The following is a 21918-nucleotide window of genomic DNA, read 5'->3' as shown; positions in this document are numbered from 1 at the left end:
TTCTATTTTTTAAGCTCTTGTGTTTGCATATGATTTTCATGCTGGAGGAGAGACCATGATGAGCAGACACTTCAATGACCCTAGTGCTGATTCCTATTTCACAAAACGAAAATGGGGTAAGGAAAATACATTGTAATACAATACTTCTGTAAACTATTTCTAATATTTAGGCAATAATTAGCTTGTCAGAAATACTTGTTCAACTTAATTTTTTATCTAATCAGTTCTGTTATATCATAAGCTGACTGGGATCAGAGAACTCTGCTTTGCTTCCTTTTCATAACATTTCTCCTTTTTAATTGAAAGTAACTATAACTATAGAGTTAAAAGTTAAGGGAAGAAGTCTAACAATGAACAACTTCTCTGGTCACATTTGACTTATGACTAATTTGCAAAACTGCCATCAGTTTGTAAAGAAATTACGGTTCTTTGACAGGGAAGTAAGTTTGCATGAGATTGGGAACCAAGAACTCTGAGGTCCTAATTGCAGGTCATTCACTGACTGACACCAGACATTGGGGGCACTTCCAAAATTGTAAGGCACATGTTATATCAATTTGATGCTTGCTGTTCAGGTGCCTCCAGTTATAATTCTTCCCTCCCAAAGTATTATGAGGACTAATTAGTGTTTTATTTCATGTTTCGGAATGTGAAGTACTAGTTAAGACAAGCAATTGATTGAAAAATCCCTGTAACACATTCTGTTCTGAGACAAACTTCACATAGGTCTGATTTTTATTTCTTTTCAGATTTATACTATGGCTTCAAAGGAGTCACTAAAGCTACATCTACATTCATAAGTAAAGTCTGTCACAGTGTGGTCTTGTGGCTTGGCAAGTTGCCCAGCAGAGCTCATATCCATATGGCTAAAGCCTCTTCCCCTCCTAAACAGTGTGCTGTCAATCATACTGCCTATTTGGACCAGCCTGTGACCCATGCAGTCCCACAAAGTGCATCCAGGTATTGTCTGGATCACAAAAGGCCAAAGCTGTTAGTAAAGCACAGTGCCATGCTTAGAGAGGGAGAGAGAGATAGTATTCAGGTGTGACAATCACAGAAATATTTACGTTAGGAAGGTGCCCTCAGAGTATATTTGACCCAACTTCCTGCTCCATGCAGGACCAGCCCTGAAACTAGATCCAGTGGTAGGGATGACCAGAGGAATATGACCTGGTCTTGCTTATTTCTTCTTTCTTCTGCCTTTTGAAATGAGAGCATTTAGAATCATAGAATGGTTAGGGTTGGGAAGGACCTTAAGATCATCTGGTTCCATCCCCCTGCCATGGGCAGGGACACCTCACACTAGACCATGTTGCCCAAGGCCCTGTCCAAGCCAACCTTGAACACTGCCAGGGATGGAGCATTTACCACTTCTTTGGGAAACCTGTTGCTTAGCCTCACTAGCCTCACAGTAAAGAACTTCTTTATATCTAACCCAAACTTCCCCTGTTAAAGGGGAAGTTTCCCATTACCCCTTTTCCTATCACTACAGTCCCTGGTGAAGAGTCCCTCTCTGGCATCCTTGCAGGCCCCCTTCAGATACTGGAAGGCTGCTATGAGGTCTCCATGCAGCCTCCTCTTCTCCAGGCTGAATGGCCCCAACTTTCTCAGTCTGTCTTCATATGGGGGGTCCTCTAACTCCCTTATTTAGCTGTGAATTCAGTCTGTTTCAAACATTGACTTAAAAAACTTTGATTACCAGATAGCCAAGTAAAGTGTAATGAATTGGTAGTGTGTGAATACATTCAAAGACTTGTAAATCCCTTATATACTGAATAATTCCCACTGGCTTTGCCCAGAACTGACTTGTATAAATGGGGTTGGTACTTGAGTTCCACCACTGGTTTTGGTGGTAATAGCTGGAAGAAACCCTGGTTTGACTTGTCATATCTTCTGGTAAGTGAAAGAATGCAATCACAGATTCGGCAAGCCTTGTGTGAAACTAACTTGATAGGATAAACCTGGAACACCTAATGCCAGGTTGATGACTGTTCCATGCAGTACTAGACTTTTGAAGGTCTCCCATTGGTTTTCAATTTCCATGTAAATCAGTCTGTGTTATGTTTTATACCTCTCTAGAGTATTATAGAAAAATGATGTCTCTTCTAGGTAAAATAATAGAAGTTACTATAAAATTCTTGGGGACACGTTCTTTTGTCACACTGGAAAAGAGTTAAGTTTTGCTTCTATTAAGGACAGTCATGTCTCCTTTATCAAAGTTCTTTCAAGGAGGCTCTAGCAGATAACACCTTGGTTTTCTATGATGTCTATCAGAGTCTAAAAAAACTTACGTGACCATGAGACAAAAGAGAAAATCCTCAATGAATAACTGGTTAGAAAGTAAGAAGCAGTAAGAGTGAACAGTTGACTTTCACAGTGAAAGGAGATCACAAGAATTTGTGCTGGGAGTTGTATTTCTTAACACACTCGCTTGTTTGCTTTGAGGATAAATAATGGTCTGTCAAAGTTTGCTGGTAATGCCAAATTATTTTGATTGTTAAAAAAAAAAGGCCAATTGTGGTGGATTGCAGAAGGATCTTACAAGACTTGAACTTGTCAATAATCTAGCAGGTGTAAATTGATGTGATTGAGGGGAAAACAACTCTAAGCTTCAAATATAAAATGGCAACCTCTGTGGTGGCTGTTACCAGTCAGTAATAGATCTGGGGCTATAGTTACGTAGATTAAGGAAAATGTTGTCCCCTTGCTGAATAGCTGTAAATAGGAAATGCATTGTTGCAATTGAAGGTGTGGGTGTATCATAGGCTCATCTGTAGTTGTGGTCCTCCTTATACATTTTGAAAGGTGTAGAAGACCAGCAAAGAAGTTAAGAGGTGACAGGGATGATCAAAAGCATGAAACACTTTTGTATGAAGAATGGCAAGGTAGATTAGTACTTGTCATAATCTTAAAGATGGACAGGAATATGATGGGGTTAAAAATTACTGGAATATGGTAGGTATCTGGAAAATCATCAGATTTTTCATAAAGAAAAAATGAAAAAGCGCCAGTAGTTGCTATTTCTTCCAGCCTAAAACTAGGGAATGACAAATGAAACTAGCCATGTAGCAAATTCAAAACCTTTATAAAGATAACTAAGGCATGGAATTTTATCACAGATTATTGTGGATGTTTGCTTAGGTTCAAGGGGAAAGTGGGATTTACTCATGGAGGAGAAATACTTGAGGATTGTTAACTGCAAAGACACTATTTCTAGCTCAGTAGTTATCTGAGCTGCAAGTTGGAGGCTAGTAGAATATTCCATTTCTTTATGTTCATATGCTCAGGTGTCCATTGCAAGCTGTTCTTCTAATTCTAGTGTTAGGTGTCTTTCAGGCAGGCTGTGGGCTATCTGGATCATTTATTTGACCTACTACAGTTTCTTCCTGTAGGCAGGGATGGTCTTTGAAATCAGGAATAAGATACCAATTACTGTTCAGCCAAACCAAAGCAGTATAATTAAAATGAACTGTTGTGGCAGAACCTACAGAGATATGTAAGGAAGATAACTTTCTACTGCCTGTAGCACTTCTCATAAGCTGCTCTTCTAATCTTTTTATTAGATCAATAAAAGTCACCTGAAATTCCCAAATTTTGCCAAATCATTCTGCACATCTTTGCTTTGGCCTTTCTTTTTTGGTAACTGCTGCTTTCTAGCACAGTTCTTAGTAGAAGGAGCAATATAAGAGAGAAAAATAAGATTGCATACCTATAACTTGATTTCTCGGAATTGCCTGCCTTCACGGATCCTTTCTCCATCCCCTCACAGAGTTTCTTGGCCGTCTGCCTGCCTAGAGGAGACTCCCAAGAGAAGCAGGGGAATGGATGGAAGTTGGGTACTCTGCAGCATGAGGCCCAGATTAGTACAATTGCTTTTAAAGGTTTTAGGAGGCACAACACTGTGAACCTGATCAGTGAACTCAGAGAATTTGATTTCAGGTATGCAACCTTATTTATGTTGAACACTCCAGTTGGCAACATGAGACTTTGACAGTTAAAAGATGAGGATTATGGTTTATGTAGCTGTCTTGCATGTCACTGGTGTCAGTGTGGTCAGTCTCGGGGTTTTTTATTTTTGCCAGGTTATTTACAGACCCAGTTACAGAACTACTTTGAAAGGGGCTTGGTGGGGGGGGGGGGGAGAAATAGCAGCTTACATTGATTTTTATACTGTAATATCTTTGCTGCTTCAGAATGCTACTGAACTTATAGCTTGTGTTCATTATGCAGTGAGATACCGTCTGTCTTTAGGTGGTACAGTGTGATAGTCCAATGTTCTGTCATATTTTTCTAAATTCACACAAGTTTTAAAATTGGGAGTCTGACTTTTTTGGTTAATTATTATTCAGAGTACCTATATTTGAAAAGTGCCTTTTTGTTTGATTCTTAAGCCACATAATTCCCTCAATACTCTTATTTCTATCCGAAGTGCCTAAACATTAATTCTGTTGTTCTGGAACTTGTTTGGTTTCTTCAACCTTTCTGATGCTTCTCAACTTCAGATTATAGTACATTTAGTATATCTATCTCTGCAGAAACTATCTCTTTAAATTAGCAAATTAAACCAGAAGTAGTGAGATGTTTTTCCTAACAGTCCAATAATTAAATGGCAAACCACATTCTGAATGTATGTACTTTAAAACTATGGGCTGCAAAATCCTGGGAAACCAACAGTAACTATCCACTGCTGCCAGTAACATTTTTTCTTTATCCTGATGAGTATCTGTGGTTGGCAGAGATAAGTAGACCTTTGATATGTCATTGATTTGATATACATTTGATATGGTCTGTTTATTAAAAAGGCTCTGAGTAATTAAATGGTGGTGTACATGCTGTGAATAGTTTTCAGCAACATAGATTCTGTTTTTCAGCAAACAGATATCTTCTAATGAAGATAGACAAGTTTCCTGGATCTTGTTTTCCTTTTTAGTACATAATGCACAAAAAAGGACTTCACTGCTGACATTAGTTTTTGCATCCTCAGTTGTTGAATGTTCGGTTTTGTTTTTTTTGTTGTTCTTTTTTTTGTTTGTTTGTTTTTGTTGTTAGTTTTGTTTTGTGGTTTGTTGTTTGTGTTTTTTTTTCCTAACAAAATACCCCTTTCACTGATAAAGAAATGTGTTAGACTGTTATGAGGAGAAAGAATATATGAATATTGAAAGTCAGGGTGAATGGTGTGAGGGCAAAATATGTGACTTGCAATTATCCTAAAATACCTATGCCGAAAGCCATAACTCTTTTGAAGTAAATTCAAAGTATCTTCAGATTTTTTTACAAAATATAGTGCTAAACTGGTAGTTCAGAACCTTTCTGTATGTTGACAAATGGGAGATGTAAAACAAAAGCCCAGTTTCCCGTGGAGAAGGGGAAATGAAGGCTGCTGCATTTTTATTTTTACTGTACTTTCAGTACTTGAATTCAGGAGCAGAAAGAAAATACTGAACAACTCTCAATGTAAAAAACTGATTTACAGTCCTGAGGGGTTCGATTTAGTGGGCAGCTAAATCTTTCATTGGGCTTCTGATTTTTCTCATAACTGTGATGTGAATTGGTGTTTGTTAGCATGCATCTGACAGTGTTCCTGATGATGTAAAACAGGTCTTACTGCCAGTGGTCCCAACTCTTTCTTCCACCCTGGGACTATCCCTAGCTTTAGCGTTGGTCTAGGGAAGTGAATTTCATTTAGATGCTTTTTTTAACAAACTAAAGTAGTATGCACAGGCATAACAGGCAAAGGGTACACTTGTTATTCCACTGAGATCATCATACCACAGAATTTAAATATATGAAAATGCTGACAATGATTTTTATCTTAATGTGGCAAGGAAAAATAATGGATAACCTGTATGTTTATGTTTTTTTTTTTTTAAATGGCCACTGTTAATATTTTTAATCTTCTTTGTTAATATCTGTGTTCTGCATCTCAAAGAGATTAAAGTAGTGGGAGAGCTGAGTGGGGAGAGCATATGAAATTTTGCATGATTTGGCAGTGGATCCAACCTGTGGTGGAAAGCCTTTCTCAAATCAGCCATGAAATATTTAAAATACCACTTTTTGGAGTAAAGTAATTCTGATAATTTTTATACTGTTTTTCTAATGTTCTTGTGATATTTTCCACTGTTTTCAGCACTGTTTGGAAAGCTTTCAGCTGTGTGTTTTGCCTGCATAGTTAGCTTTCGGGTCTCATCTCCTTGGGTCCTTGCCCAAGTACCATCTGTGGCAGGCCTGATGGGCCTTGTGGGACAGGCTTTGTAGTCAGCATTGCAGGAAACTGAACTGCTTTAAGTCTTACTTGTTTTAAACAGGTAGATTTCAAAGCTGATTCCCCTAGCATTTTAGCTTGTACCTTTAGTGCGTGAGAATGCGGGGTGCAGCCAGCCAGTTTGAAAGCAGCAGCCTAGGTTTGGCTGTAGGACTTAAGTGATTCTTTCCAGTAGTAAAATAATGTTGTTGCTTGATTGGGATTTTCTGATGGGGGGAAGAAGCTGTGTTGAACTCCATGTTGATCTTTCAGCTTTTCAGCATTAAATTGAATAAGAATTAAGTATTTGAAGAGGGCCTATAGGGATGCTGCGGAGGGACTCTTCATTAGGGGCTGTAGCGATAGGACAAGGGGTAACGGGTTAAAACTTAAACAAGGGGAAGTTTAGACTGGATATAAGGAGGAAATTCTTTCCTGTTAGGGTGGTGAGGCACTGGAATAGGTTGCCCAGGGAGGTTGTGAATGCTCCATCCCTGGCAGTGTTCAAGACCAGGTTGGATGAGGCCTTGGGTGATATGGTTTAGTGTGAGGTGTCCCTGCCTATGGCGGGGGGTTGGAACTAGATGATCTTAAGGTCCTTTCCAACCCCAACTGTTCTATGATTCTATGAATATTCTCTTGCTTACATTGCCTTTACCTGGAAATCAAAGGAGAAGTGGTGATGTTGCATACAGAAAAATAACTCCTAAGTTTTGGCTTTTCTCTCTCTTTGGCATATCGTAGCAAGATTTCTGTTCTGGACTTACTTATTTCATACAGAAGTAACTCTTACAGTGAAGAAGTCTTACAGTGTCCATACACGTTCCTGTTAAACGTAGCACACACATTGCTGTTCATGAAATACAAAGTGTATTCTATAGCAAGTAGTAACTAGAGAGTCTTGACAAAGGAGATGATATCTCCTCAATTGCTTTTTATCGTCATAATTTTTGTCATGCTGAAGAAGAGAGAATCATGAGGGGAATAAAGTTTGGTATGTGACACTTCTGGTATGCTGGTTTGTGGGAAGTTATTTGCATAATGATTCATCAGGAGGCCAGAAAAAATCCTCATTTAGCCTTCAGTAGACGTGCCAGGCTTGTTGCTATTTAAAGGAGTTGGTGTCTCGATTTTTATAATCTAAACCAAAGCACCTCATAACTGAAAAATGAACCAAAGTTTATAAACAAACAAAAACTCAGAAGTGAAAGCTGGGAATATTCCAAGCCCATCAACCCCAAATCTGTAAAATTTCCGAGTTAAAAATTTTCAGTAATGTTTCATTTTCTTTAACTCTTGCGTATATTTGTGTGTGTTTGTATGTACACATGCAAGGGCACACACACAGACTTACTTTGATCAAGTGCACAGATGTTAATATGCTCCTCTAGGGAGAGGGAGGGTTAAAAAAAAAAACCAACAACAAAACCCAGGAAATGAATGTTTGAAGGAAAGGAGGGCAGCCAGTTAGAATTGAGTCTCACCAGGGATGTCAGGTAACAGGAAAGGCTTCTATAGGTATGTTGCTAACAAAAGACAATCTAGGGATAAAGTGGGCCTTCTCCAGAAGGAAATGGGAGAACTGGCTACCCTGGATTTGGAGGAGACTGAGATTCTCAATGACTTCTTTCCCTCAGTCTCCACTAGCAGATGCTCTAGCCATGCTACTCAAGTCTTGGAAGGCAAATACGGGGACTGTTGGAATGAAGACCTTAGGCCCACTGTAGGAGAGGATCAGGTTCAAGATCATTTCTAGGAACCTGAATGTGTGTAAGTCTGTGGGACCTGATGAAATTCATCTGCAGGTCCTGAAGGAGCTGGCGAATGAAGTTGCTAAGCCGCTGTCCATATTTGAAAAAGCATGGCAGATGAAGTTCCTGACAACTGGGAAAAGGGAAATATAACCCCCATTTTCAAGAAGGGGAAAATGGATGACCCGGGGAATTACAGACCAGTCAGTCTCACCTCTGTGCCTGGCAGAATCTTGGAGCAGATTCTCCTGGAAGGCATGCTAAGGCACATGAAAAACAATGAGGTGGTTGGTGACAGCCAGCATGGCTTCACTATGGGGAAATCCTGCCTGACCAATTTGGTGGCCTTCTATATGATGGGTCTATAGGACTGATGGATACGGCAAAGCAGTTGATGTCATCTACCTGGACTTGTTTGAAGTGCTTGGCGCTGTCCCACACAACATCCTTGCCTCTAAATTGGAGAGACATCAATTTGATAGATGGACCACTCAGTGGATAAAGAACTGGCTGGATGACCACACACAAAGAGTTGTGGTCAGTGGCTCAATGTCCAGCTGGAGACCAGTAATGAGTGGTGTCCCTCAGGAGTTGCTTTTGGGACTGTTCTTGTTCAACCTCTTTGTTGGTGACGTGGACAGTGGGATTGAGTGCGCCCTCAGCAAATTTGCCGATGACACCAGGCTGTGTGGTTTGGTTGATACCCTGGAAGGAAGGAATGCCATCCAGAGGGACCTTGACACAGGCGGGGTGTCCTGACCTTGTGAGGCAGGCCAGTGCCAACCTCATGGAGTTCAACAAAGCAAAGTGCAAGGTCCTACACCTGGGTTGGAGCAATCCCAGGCACAGCTACAGGTTGGGCAGGGAAGGGATTCAGAGCAGCCCTGCAGAGAAGGACTTGAGGGTGTTGGTTGATGAGAAAATGAACATGAGCCACCTTCAGTGTGCGCTCGCAGCCCAGAAATCCAACCGTATCCTGGGCTGCATCAAAAGGAGCATGACCAGCAGGTTGAAGGAGGTGATCCTGCCCCTCTGCTCTGCTCTTGTGAGACCTCACTTGGAGTATTGGGTGCAGTTCTGGTGTCTTCAGTGTAAGGGCATGGAGCTGTTGGAGCTGGTCCAGAGGGGTTGACAAGGGTAAGAGATCTGGAGAACCTCCAGTTCAAACACAAGCTGAGAAAGTTGGGGCTCTTCAGCCTGGGGAAGAGAAGCTGAGTGGAGACTCTATAGCAGCCTTCCAGTATCTGAAGGGGGCCTCCAAGGTTGGCAGGGAGGGTCTCTTCATCAGGGGCTGTAGTGATAGGACACAGGGTAATGGGTTTAAACTTAAACAAGGGCAGTTCAGGTTAGATACAAGGAAGAAGTACTTTACTGTGAGGGTGGTGAGGCACTGGAACAGGCTGCCGAAAGAAATTATAAATGCTTCATCCCTGGCAGTGTTCAAGGCTGGCTTGGACAGGGCCTTGGGTGACATGGTCTAGTGTGAGGTGTCCCTGTCCATGACAGGGGGTTGGAACTAGATGATTTTAAGGTCCTTTCCAGCCCTAACCATTCTATGATCTTTATTTTTTTCATCTCTGTCTCAGTTGTTACTCAAACTCTTTGCTGTATAGAATTTGGTGGTGTGTTTCTTTTTTTTGCAAAGGGTAAGTTTTACTTCTGAAAGGAGGACTACAAATCCATTTAGAAAGGAAGTGAAGCGTTGATTTCATATGGCCCGCTGGACTCATGGGGGACTTGTCAGGGAGTTGGGTCAAGGTAGAACCTACATGAAGTTGTGTTTGTTGATGTTTAGCCACCAGATCTTCCAGTCTGATTTGTATGTGTAATTTGAGACTAGCTTAATTTTGTTTTTGTCTTATCACATGATAGAGAAGGCTTAATTCGTAAGCCTTCCTGCAGTAAAGGAGGTAGAACAGTGTCTGTTGTAGCTATTGTGCTCATTGTTTCAGAATACTGGCATTTTTACTTTTGAAATACTTGCATATTTTGATGTACCACCCACCCACTTTCAGCAGTTTCTAACCGGTGTTCTTTTTGTAGTGATTATTCATCTTAAACTTTAAAAATCAGCATGGTTTTCCTTAATATGAGTGAAAATAATGTCTAATGAATCATTAACATTTTAAAATGTGGTGTCCTTCCAAAAAACTCATCTTAAGCTAAATAAACAAACATAAAAAGGCCCCAAACCAGCATTAAAGGACAATAGATACGTCTTTCAGGGACTTTTAAGAGTTGAATGAGATAAATAAGCAAGTTAACTGTATAATTCAAAATGTCCTAATTTGAATTTTGTGCAGTAGCCTTCTATTGATGCTTACAGTGTTTTGCTTCTAGGTCAGCATGATGGACCTCTACCACGGCAGCATGCTGGATTGCTTCCAGAGTCTTTGATATGGGCATATATTGTGCAGCTGAGCTCTGCATTACGGACCATTCACACAGCAGGACTGGCATGCCGAGTTATGGATCCAACAAAGATATTAGTAACAGGCAAAACAAGGTAATGAAAGCATTCATTCTCACTGTGTTAATGTGACCTCTATTCAGAAATAGCAAAGTCTAACTAGAAAGTTCTGTTACTTTTAAGTGGTATGAGACAGTTTGCTGAAACTTATATATTAAAGTTCCTTTTAAACCTATTTTATGAAGACTTATGCATTAATACTGTTCAGATGCACTACTGACAATTTAGAAATGTGTTGGTTTTTTTTGTACACTGAAAATAGTTTGTTGCATTTTATTAAATAGTAAAGTAAGTACATTCTGCTTCACAGTAATTTGCTGCATGTTGATGACTTTTTCTTTTTTGTCAGAAAAAGCATTCCATGAATGCCAGAGGGAAGATTGAGTAACCAGCAAAACTTATTGGTGCTTCTTCCTTTTCTCTTCTTGTTCCTAAAGGTTGCGAGTTAACTGTGTTGGAATCTTTGACGTTTTGACATTTGACAACAGTCAAAATAATCCACTGGCATTAATGGCTCAGTTTCAGGTAAGACAGCAGCACCATAGTTCAGTTGGTGACTTGGTATAGGGAGTACTGAAAACCAGTGCAGTTCCTTCTGGAAGACAAGTATGTTAATCAAACTGTAGTCTAGTATATCTGTCTCTAAATGACTGTTTCTTCATTCCTGATTTGATCTTGGTTCTGCTTTGCGTTATTAAAATTTGCTTGTAATTTAAAAATGTGAATTCTCAGTTTGCTATGTGCTGCTTCTAAAATTTCAGCAAACTCACCAAACAGGTTGAACCATTAGTATTTAACAAATTTGAGTTGGAAGTGATTGGAAATACAAATTTCTAGAGCAAGGAGGAGAAAAACCTTACATTTAGTGGTAGAAATATGAAAAAAAAAGGCTCAGCAGACAGTTTTTGCTCTTTGTTATTTTGGCAAAAATATTGAAGTATTGAATACCTGTTCACAGAGGAGTAAGTGATCCTTTAAATAAGTGCACTTAAGTTTTCTCCTCACTCCTAAAAGGTTCTAGTGTATCTTTGTTTTAGGCTCCTAGTTCTGCTGTGCTTTCTTGGCATTCTGAGGTCTCTGCAGAAATCCTTAATTAAGAATCCCTTTAGACTTAACAAAAAGTCTCTGCAGTCATCTGGAGCATCACTGTGTACAGGATTGACTCCCTAACTTTCCCTCAGGGTTAAATACATTGCTTCAGCAGCCATCGCATCCTGTTTGTACAGGGAGTGAAAGACTACAGTAGGGAGTTAGACTTAATTTATTTTCATTAATTGAGCTTATTCACTGTGCAAAATTGTTCATTCAGAGTCTTCCAGTAATAAATGAAACGTTTGAACTTTGGCCAGGCAGAAACTAGCTTATTGGAGACCATGTCCTAGAACATAGCAACTTCTTTTTTGTTCTTTGGTTTGAATCATACAGTAAAGCAATTTTCAGTGTACTTTGAGTAGTAAATCAAAGGATTCCCTGCTTTCCCCCAGCTCAATATCAATGGGCTTTTGGTAATAATTTAGTGGCAAACAGCTGAGAGAAGATAGGAATGTGAGGGATTCTATGCCTAAAAAGGTAATGAGATGAATTTTTTTGTCTGCATATTTCTTTAAACTTAATTTTAATTGCAGCTGGGAATAAGATCCTCCTGAGATATTATGACATTCAAGTAATTTTAAAGCAAAACGCATTATGTATATGGCCGTACAAATCTGTCAAACGCATTTGCCACCACATCAACCCAACCCTTAATGTCTAGTTTTGTTTAGGGGGATGTTTTTGCATGTTTTATATATAGTTAATATCCAGGTTGTTCAGGTATCACTGCTAAACTGGAAGCAAAGTGCTCTTAAATACATAGTTTGGAAGACCTAAACTGGAGTTAGAAAATACAGTGCCTTCTTTTGCTTTCTTTTTTGTTGCTTCCTGTAGGAAGGCTAGGCTTTCACTATCCATTTTGTTCCTTCAGAGGTTCTGGACTGAGTTCATTCCTTGAAATTCAGGCGTCATTTATCGTCCTCTACCTTTGTTTGCCCCAGCCAGATAAAATTACAAAATAACAGCTGCTGCTTGTCCTTTTTCCTCTCGATCCATGACCTAGTTCCTGAATTCCTCTGGGACTCCTGTGACTGTTAAAAGTGTAGGTTATCTCTTGGTTTACTGCCCAGCTAATATGCATTTCCTTGTTGCTGACTTCTATGGAGGAAGGTATTTTTGCTAGCATTTGTCACTTTCTGGCTATTTCCCATTGTTAATATAGATAGGAAAGAGTTTGGCCAGAACACTTAGGGACTATGTAAAAGGAATGCAGTTGTTCTTTATAAACTGTGTTAAACACATCAATTTATATGATCATTTAAGAGTTAAATAACGGCACCAATAAGGGAAGCTGGAAATAAGTAAATGAAATATGAATGGTATTAAAAACAAGGCATTAAACCTATATAAATTCCAGCACATCACTTCACACCCCCAGTCCTTAAGTCTTGTACCAATTACAAGATACAGATGGGAAAATCGTAAATGGTGATGTAAGAAACAGTAAAAAGGTTAAATAAATATTTCTGTATTTGGAATATAATGAAAGTGAGTCCTTTCCATAAGAAATGAAGGGAAAAAAATCTAAGTTTTATTGTTTTAACAAGGGCCATAAGGTCACATTTGCTCAAAGTAAATATTCTTAATTTAGCAAACCAAAATAACTTTCACACGCATCTCCCCAAATTTAAAGAAACCAGCTGAAGAGGCATCTGAAGTATTGTTGTTGACTTTACAAAAATAAATAATAAAAAATCTGGGATCTTGGAAGCACTTCTAAGGGCAATTCCAGAACTTAAAAGGATAAATGAATCCACAGAATTGTAGAGAGGATGAGCTGGTATTGATCCAAGCAAAGCCGTGGAACAGGATAAACAAAAGTCTTGTCAGCTTCAAAGTGTTATGGAAAATGAATCATGTAAAAAAAAAAATAGATTTATTTGACTAGCTTACATGTCTGTCTGATAAAGTCAAGTGTAGAAAATGCTGAGGTGTCTCCAGGGCATTTGGCATAGTAGTATGTACCTTTTAAATGTTAAAATGTGTAAGGGAAAGGGTACCAACTCAAGTAAGTTGCTCACTGACATATTTGAAATTCATTTGATAACAGGGAGATACTAATGAAGAGGGCTGTTTCTGAGTTTGTCTCCAGGGGCTGGTTTTCAGTCTAATGCTATTTAATAGTTCTATCAATGAACTAGATGGTGATAAAATCTATACTAGAATGCTTACAGGAGATAAAAAGATAGGTTGTTACAGGTTACTTATGACTTGAATTGCTAATTAAATAGCCATTAGTTGCAAGTAAGGTACATTTTTGAGCAAAAGGCAGCCTGTACTTAAAAGTTGTAAAATTTTTCCTTGAAGCTGAGAATCAACTTACTGTCACCTGATAGTCAGTCTTCAGGCAGGTCTGTGGCAAAAGGAACCAGTGATCCATATGTATGTGAAAAGTACTATACAGTGTATACACAAGGAAACAATCATACCTAATGTTGATCTGTACCTTGCACTCACTGAGGCTGCCACAGGAATACACCGTTTATTTCTGGAGCCCTGCTACAAGGAGGTCTAGTAGTTCTTGTGTGCCTCCTTTAAGCTTTCTCTGCCTAGAAGCAGGAAGAAATGAACATCTTGATATTTTCAGAGAGGAGGCTGGGGCTTAATAGGCATATGTGGGTTGCTTCCTTTTATGAAAAGGATGGCGTACCTCTGTTTCTGAGATGTTGCATATGCTGTCTTCGTGGATAGAGCTGGTCAGTGGATGGTGGTTTTGCCCCTTCTAAAATAGGAATCAGACTTCCATAAATCCTGATCCTTATACTTAAAGGTCCTTTCCAATTCAAGGTACGCTGATTCCCTTATTACACAGGAAAATTACTGCCTCCCTTTGTGCACTTTTAAGTCTTTAAACATGGGGCATTGTAATAATGTTTTTTCTTGAGGGTTTTGGCTGTCAGTGAATAGTGAAGCACCTCCAGAGAGCAATTCGGCCTACTCAAGATCCATATTGTCTTGCAGAATTACCAACATCTTAAATTGATCAGACTCTTAACTGAATTGCATGAAGTTTAAGTTCCTGAAATTAGTGGGATGAATCCAAGCCACTTTGCAACTAAAACAAGTTAAGCATTGACTGTAATTTGTTGTATGTGTGTTTGAGGCTGCACTGGTCTATTGTCTCTGCTAGTTTTTCTATTAGATGTAACCTGCAAAACAAATTATAGTTGTGAGTCAAATGCTCAAACCCCTGAATTTAAAATTTCATGTCTGATGTCAATTTAAGACTTTCTTAACCATTTTTAAAATCTAATGGAATCTATTATGAAAATGGCTGTGTAAAGAAGACTGTTTTCATAGGATCTTGCTTGAAGCTGTGTATTTTCAGTATCTCAGGGTTGTGTGATGATAGAGAATTTTTATAGGATACATCCTTATGAATTACTAAAAGCTGGAAGGTATAAAGGGTAAAGTAGGGGACTGCAGAAGCAAGAAAGATTAGGGTTAATACAAATACTTGCATATTTCTTTAGAGACAGTAATAAAAATGCCATTGTGGCAGGTGATGTATGTGTGTCTATAGATACTGCATTAGCAAGATTTCTCTGTTTAGTACTATAACAATATCCTGAGCTGCTCAAATTGTGTATTTGGTAATGGAAACAAGTGGGTTCCCACCAAAGTGGGGTTGTTTGCTCTGGTTCGTTTCTCTTTACCAAAGTATGAAGGAATGCCGATACTCAGGAATTCCTGGTTCCTTAGGAAGTTGAGTCTATCTCCTTCTCCACCAATTTGTCATTCTTGTTTCTGTCTCATTTTCCACATCCTGTTTCTGTCTTCATTAGCTATAGGAGTACTGTGCTTTTAAATTTCTGCCATGTTGTGTATCCATGTTTAAATTGTGTTGCTTCATCATATTTAATATGAAGACAGTGGTGACACAGAGAGACCTGGAAAGGTTTTCTTTTCTCAATCCCTCAACATCTGGGACATACGGCTGCACAGAAAGCTCTGCTCAGTTGCTGCAGCTATGGGCAGCAAACATGGTTACCTCTCTGGGAGGAAGGGCTGTGGCACATTTACTATCACAGCACTTTTCTGAAGCTGTCAGATTCTAAGCAGAACTTTCGATGTTGCAAGGCTGCCAAATTTTTAGCCTTTCTTACAGACATGACAGAAGGTGTATTCCTTGTGTGGCTGCATTCTCTGCTAAATGGCACAGCCTTGGTTTAGACTATGGAACTGACATTCTTGATAGCTAGTAGCTTTCACTTTTCTGAGGAAGTAAGATATTTTTGCAAAAGTAAAAAATAAATAAAAATGTCTGGCAAATACTAAATTTGTTTTTTTAGCTGACTCTTAAATTCAGTCTGAAGCAGGTATCCAGCATGGAAAGCTGCAGGTGTTTCAAGTTTGGCCAAGTTGTGTGCAGCAGAAAGTCCTTTCATGGAAAGAATTGGGCAGCTTTTGCTATGGTTCTCAGTATCTGCTACTAAAATAGGCTCCTGTTTTTAGGAGTGGGATTTAAAATCAGGTATAGCTTTTCAGAATAATTTCTGGTGGCTGTCTGTAAAAACTGGCAGAATTTTGTGTTGTGGCAAAGCAACCTGTATGCAGTTTTTATCTTCAAGAGCAGTTCTACTTTTGAGGAAAGCATTTAGTAATGCTAAGGATTTCTTCCTAAGATGTGATGCTGCTCAATTTGTCAGTCATACAGGCTTGTTCCTGTGTAGCTGTTTCAGGCAGTTCATATCTTTTCACACTGCCCATCAGAGATTAAAATCTTTGAGCTCTTTAAGGCAGAAGCATTATTTGCTGGAATCTGGTGTGAAAGGATAGTCCAGCAAATGCCGTTTCTGTTATACCCTTCATGGGTATTTCTGCATCTCGTATTGAGATGACTTCCTCTATTTGCCATCAGCAACTTGACTTGTCAGGAATGAGGTGGGTGGTTAGGAGAACCTCTTTGCAGAGCTTCAGCTCACTACAAAAGAGTTCTCTGGTGTACTGTCCTTAAGCTAAAAATAAGTAAATTTTAAGCATTTGAAGATAAATACAGTACCTAGAAATTGCTAGGCTTCAGGACAGAAAATCAGGACAGATTTTCCCCTGTATATTTTAACTACTATAACTTGGACAGTCATATTGAACTATGATTTGAATAGCACTTGTTTTAGTTGACCAAGTTATATTCTAAGGTTATTGAAGAACTCTTTTTAAACACCATCTAGTACCATAGGTAATATTTATCTATACTAAGAATCTTGCCTGTGTGTGTTTTCCCTGTTAGCAAGCAGATCTGATCTCCCTGGGGAAAGTTGTGTTGGCTTTGGCTTGCAATTCTTTATCAGGAATTCAGAGAGAAAATTTGCAGAAAGCAATGGAACTGGTGACAATCAACTATTCCTCTGATCTGAAGAATCTGATTTTGTAAGTTTGCATAATAAATCTTTTAAAGGAAATTACTAATTTTTTTTAAACATACAAATGAAAATGTCAAATGGTATTTTTAGATGCAAGTAAGATTATAGATATAACTACTGTCACTGAGTTGTCTGCAGAGTCAATGCATCACTAAATATTGTAACTTAAGACTTGTTTACATAGTATGTTTTCTCATGATGTATCTAATACAATCAATGTCCTTTCTTTGCTAAATGCTGTTAGCTCCTTGTAAAAATTAGGAGTGCCTCCGCCCTCATTTGAAAAACAATAGCATTGCAATCTGAATCTTCATGTCTTCTTTTAATTTTATTCTTGCTGTTTGAATGGGGTGCACTACAGTTCCATGAAAGCATGCTCCTATCTTGTATAACTGGCTAGATGTATACATATAAGCTAACACGTTTCCTCTCCTAAGGTATTTTTAAAGAAGTGCTACAATTGTCAACTTTGTGCATTAAATAGGTATCAGGGTGAAATAGTTATAAAATCATAATAGGATGTCTCTTGGCATTTGCAGCATCTTTAAGTAATCTTTTTGGGGTGGGGATATTTTGGCAGGTATTTGCTGACCGACCAAAACAGGCTTCGCAGTGTAAATGATATCATGCCTATGATTGGTGCACGATTCTATACTCAGTTGGATGCTGCTCAAATGCGAAATGATGTTATAGAGGAGGACCTTGCAAAGGTAAATCCTGTGGGAAGACCTATAGTCAGTATTCCTGTAGCTGTATCTTATAAAAGGAATGTTTTCTCTCCCCCCCCCCCCCCCCCTTTTTTTTCTTCAGTTTGTGTAGCAACCTAGGTAACCTCTCTGCAGACTTGAAGTCTGTGCTCAAGGTATTGAAAGTCCAAAAGCTCCAAGAACCACTTTTAGGATGTCCTTGGCTGTCTTTAACTGAAGTAAGATCTTCCATGTCCAACCAGCAGTCTTGGGGAAAAGATGTTCTTCATAGAACAGTTAAAAAGTAGTATTCTGAGTAAATAAGGCCAAATATGTCATCACGCACTAGATAATGTAGTCTGTGATAGAGGTTATACTGAACAAATACTGCCTTTAAATTCTTGGATGGATTTGTATTCCAGTGTACCTTTACTTATCTCATACATTTTCCTTTCCAAATGAATGCTAAATCACAGAGGTAAAAGTTTCCACCCTCTGCTTCCCTGGACTGTGCATCTCTTGCTGTGGGGGTCTGGTTAGTCCATCATGTTCAGTCAAGGTATCAAGTGATTTTCCTACAAAGGAAATAAATAGTTTGTTCCATGTTAGTGCGTGTTCAGCAGGGAAGTGTGTCTGCTCATCAGAAGCCACTGATAACAAGATTTTATAACAAGACTGAGATACGTTACTAAGGCTTTCATTATGCTGAAGGTAGGGTATTAAGTTTTGAAGGATTTAGTAGAGTCATGTGACTCCTTTCCCTTACAGAGAATTGATTCTTTTAAGAGGTAGTAGACCAGTGGTTGAGATTCTGGTGGACTGATTTTTCTTAATCTCTCCACTGCGGGCTTATTGGAAAATATTTTTTCCCTCTTTAGTGACAGATACTGAAATCTATCAGCAGCAAAGAGCGGTAGAAGAGCAATGCAGTATCTACTTCTGATGCAAAGCTCTATATGACAGGTGCCCACACTGAGTCACCAACTACTCCTGCTCTGAAGGTGTTTAAGGTCACTTCTTGTTAAGGTTGGATAATGTGCCTGAACAAATGTGGACAGTTAAACCTTTTCCCATAACAAAGATGGAGATTGTCCTGTGATCAGTATTAAGCAGTCTGCATTTTCAGTCATTTGTAGCAGTGACAGGTGAGCAGAGCCCCCAGTTTGGCAACAGCTGTTTACCTGGCAGTGATAAATAGCAGTTGCTAATTAGCTGCTGTACTCTAATTTGCTTGTAGTACCACATCCTCAGTAACATCAGAGCCAGGGTACCCCTGAAGTCTCACCTGGTACCCTCTCTTGATTACTGCCCAAAGCGGATGCTTAGGGGAGAATGTTAGAACAAGACTAGTGTGTATGATGTTTTTCCTTGTGTCCTCCAAGTATGCGGGCATCAGTAGCTTAGGGGCTTCTGATGCTGGAAGTGGTTTGTATGTAGTTAACAATCTTGCTTTCTTGAAGCCATGAATATTTTGTTACTCCTGTAGCACTCATGTTTCACAGAGGTGTGACACCCTTACGCTACCTCTTTCCTCACCTTAATATTCTCGTCATTTATGTGCCACAGCATTCAAATCTTCAGTTTTTGAAGTCCTCTAATTCACTCTGTAGAAGAGCTCTCTGCCTTTTACTGGCTGCCAAGCCTGTAAAGGGGCCACCTGAAGACTTTTGCCAGTGTTATTGCTCAGTTGTGTCATCATTGACTGGGAATCTACAGGGCAGTGGCATTCACACAGGTGCAATTTTGGCTTCTGTGTATGTGGCCACATACAAAAAGTTACTTGGAAGTTGTATAGACCTTTCCTGGATAAGGTAAGTATTCCCTGTCAGTCTGTAAGTGCAGCTACTGTTGTGGTACAAGCTGTTCTGCTGAATGTTTTTAGATGGGTAGCAGAAGTATTGCAGCCCATAGTTTGTCTGAGGTCAAGCTATTATCACCTTGACCTACTTCATTTACCCAGCTGTGCAGAGTAATCTACTCCAGACTGAATTCATTTGAAATTGGTATGATCCTGCATGGAATAAGATGCAGCTTAGCATGAATAATGTTGGAGAATATGGGAGAATATGAATAAGAGAGTATCTTTTTCCTGCCAGGTTTGAGCAGATTTTACTTAAACAAAAGATTAATCCACAGTGTAATGTAAGCTAGGATGTAACTTTTTACTGTATGCTAAGTGATGAGGAAAAATGTCTGAAATCAATTTTTCATTTGCATGTATTCTAAGCATGTGTAATTTTAATGTTCTTTGAACTTGTTCTCATTGCTTTATCTCTGTCACTGTTTGACTCAGAATTTATACTGTTTTAAGACTTAAATTCTAGCTTTTTTGGAAAACCTTGTTTCAAAATTATATTTGGAATGAATTGTAATTGAAATGTTAGTCTGATGTTGCTGCTAAATATTTACTAATAATGACCTACAAAGCATTTTTGAAAAACAGATCTGGTAGATTATGTTCCTTCTCATCTTTACCTGAAATATGGTGTTATGCTTTTACAGGTCTTTATAGCTTTGTGTATATATAAAGTGTATTATTCTTGTTTAACTTACTGTATTTTAGCACACCTGTAAATATAGGCTAGCAAGAGACTAGACACATGTTTCCGCAAAGAAATAGATTGTCTGATCCAGTTCCTGCTGGGTCAGCGAGGTGGTGGTATTAAATTTCCACATTATAATTTGAATATGAAGTGCTAAAATGAGCTACCAATACACAGTATAATGCATTCGATCTCTTTATGACAAAATTATACCCTCCTCTTTGAATAAATAAATCACTTTAATAGCACTTTGTTTGCATTTCTGTTGTATATATTTTAAAAATAAGTGTCTTCATTTTACCTTTCAGAAACTTTAATAACATCTTTCTTGTTTTCTAGGAGGTGCAAAATGGAAGGCTGTTTAGGCTTCTAGCGAAACTGGGAACAATCAATGAGAGGCCAGAGTAAGAAACACTTGTTTTCATTTTCTACAGTATGTAAAAAAACAGTTTGCAATGCAAGTTTTCTTCCGTTACAATTTTAAGCTAAACATTTTGCCCCTGAAGAAATGAGTATTTAAGAAGCTTTGAGAAAAATAAGTAACTTTGATCAAAAGTTTAAATAAAGGAGTAGAGAAAGCTACATATAGACATGCAAAAGTTATCTAAGTTTTTTAGTATGGTTTCTCTTGGCAATCTCTTGTGAGTGATAATAGATTTTGAGGAAATCTATAGCTTGCTTTAACTGTAGTAAACTGTGTGGATACTGGTTTTAAGGTATTTTTAGCTTTTTGTTATTTTTTTTTTTAATAACTACTACATAAAACTGTTCATGGTTTGTTTTCTGTCCTATTGAATAGACTTGGAGTTGTAAATGTTAGAAACCAGCATTACAAACATGTTAAACTTGTTGAAGGTAACTCTTGCTTTCTACCATTACTTTTTCTGTGGCCCTTGTTAGACATTAGCTTCAGGTGCTTCAACAGCTGAGAAACTTTGAATATGTGTATCTTCTGTTTGCAGCAAGGGGGGAGACTAATTGAATTGCAAATTATAGCAGGTAGCTTAGAGCAATAAGTTAAGATTTGAAGTTTAGATTGAAGAATCATGTATATATGTGGGGTTTGATTTTTCTTAACTTTATGAGCTTTAATATGAGCCTTTGTTTTACACCAGGTTTCAGAAAGACCCAACGTGGTCAGAAACTGGAGACAGGTATTTATTGAAGCTCTTTCGAGATCACCTTTTCCATCAGGTGACAGAAGCGGGTACTCCTTGGATTGACCTCAGTCACATTATCTCATGTCTTAACAAGGTACACTGTACTTGGGTTAGCTTTTAAAAATTTGTTCGGGTTAATTTTCTTTAAAATAATATTCCACTTCAAAGCATTGGCAAGTTAATTCTGTTGATTTAATTAATGGTTGTTTTCCCCATTTTGGATGAAAACAATGTATTCACTAAGCTAATATTCATACATTTATGGATATTTTAAATAAACTTAGTGCACTAGTATTAAAAACTTGAAATTTGGTCATATAGCATGAGATACAGTATTAACTTTTCATCCTGGAATGCATTGAATTCTTTGGATATGCAATGCTGGTCCCTTTATGCTACTCTGGTCTTTCAACACAGCATAAAGGATCCATAAAACCCCTTTAACTGGAGGGGGTTTCTGCTGGTATAGATATCAAAGAGATGATCATAAGGCAAGAGGATCCATTTATAAACTGTGCTGACCAGAGTAGGAGACAGGAGGGAAACTGCAATAGAAAACTGCAAAATCCTAACCATCTAGGACAGTGCTGGAAAATGTCTGTGACTTTAAAA

The 21918-nt window shown here is 38.5% G+C and overlaps 1 protein-coding gene across 6 annotated transcripts in view; it reads left to right on the top strand.

The window, feature by feature from the left end:
- Positions 1–21918, top strand: part of PAN3 (poly(A) specific ribonuclease subunit PAN3) — an 81615-nt gene that overhangs the window by 54209 nt on the left and 5488 nt on the right. For 4 of the 6 annotated variants that reach the window (XM_062615116.1, XM_062615114.1, XM_062615115.1 and 1 more), the window contains 7 exons: positions 15–116; positions 10333–10498; positions 10900–10987; positions 16785–16924; positions 17498–17627; positions 20486–20550; positions 21262–21400. In XM_062615116.1, the coding sequence (XP_062471100.1) occupies positions 15–116; positions 10333–10498; positions 10900–10987; positions 16785–16924; positions 17498–17627; positions 20486–20550; positions 21262–21400 (830 nt within the window). Of the gene's footprint in view, positions 1–14; positions 117–749; positions 961–10332; positions 10499–10899; positions 10988–16784; positions 16925–17497; positions 17628–19319; positions 19415–20485; positions 20551–21261; positions 21401–21918 lie in introns of those variants that run through there. The other 2 variants (XM_062615118.1, XM_062615119.1) reach the window with 2 other exon arrangements.

This window comes from Pezoporus occidentalis, unplaced genomic scaffold (genome assembly GCF_034315485.1).
Source record: "Pezoporus occidentalis ecotype Australia unplaced genomic scaffold, CSIRO_AGI_Poc_V1 ctg18, whole genome shotgun sequence".
NCBI classification, from domain to species: domain Eukaryota; kingdom Metazoa; phylum Chordata; class Aves; order Psittaciformes; family Psittacidae; genus Pezoporus; species Pezoporus occidentalis.
The sequence above is the reverse complement of the archived record's forward strand: the minus strand, read 5'-3'. Positions and strand labels throughout refer to the sequence as shown.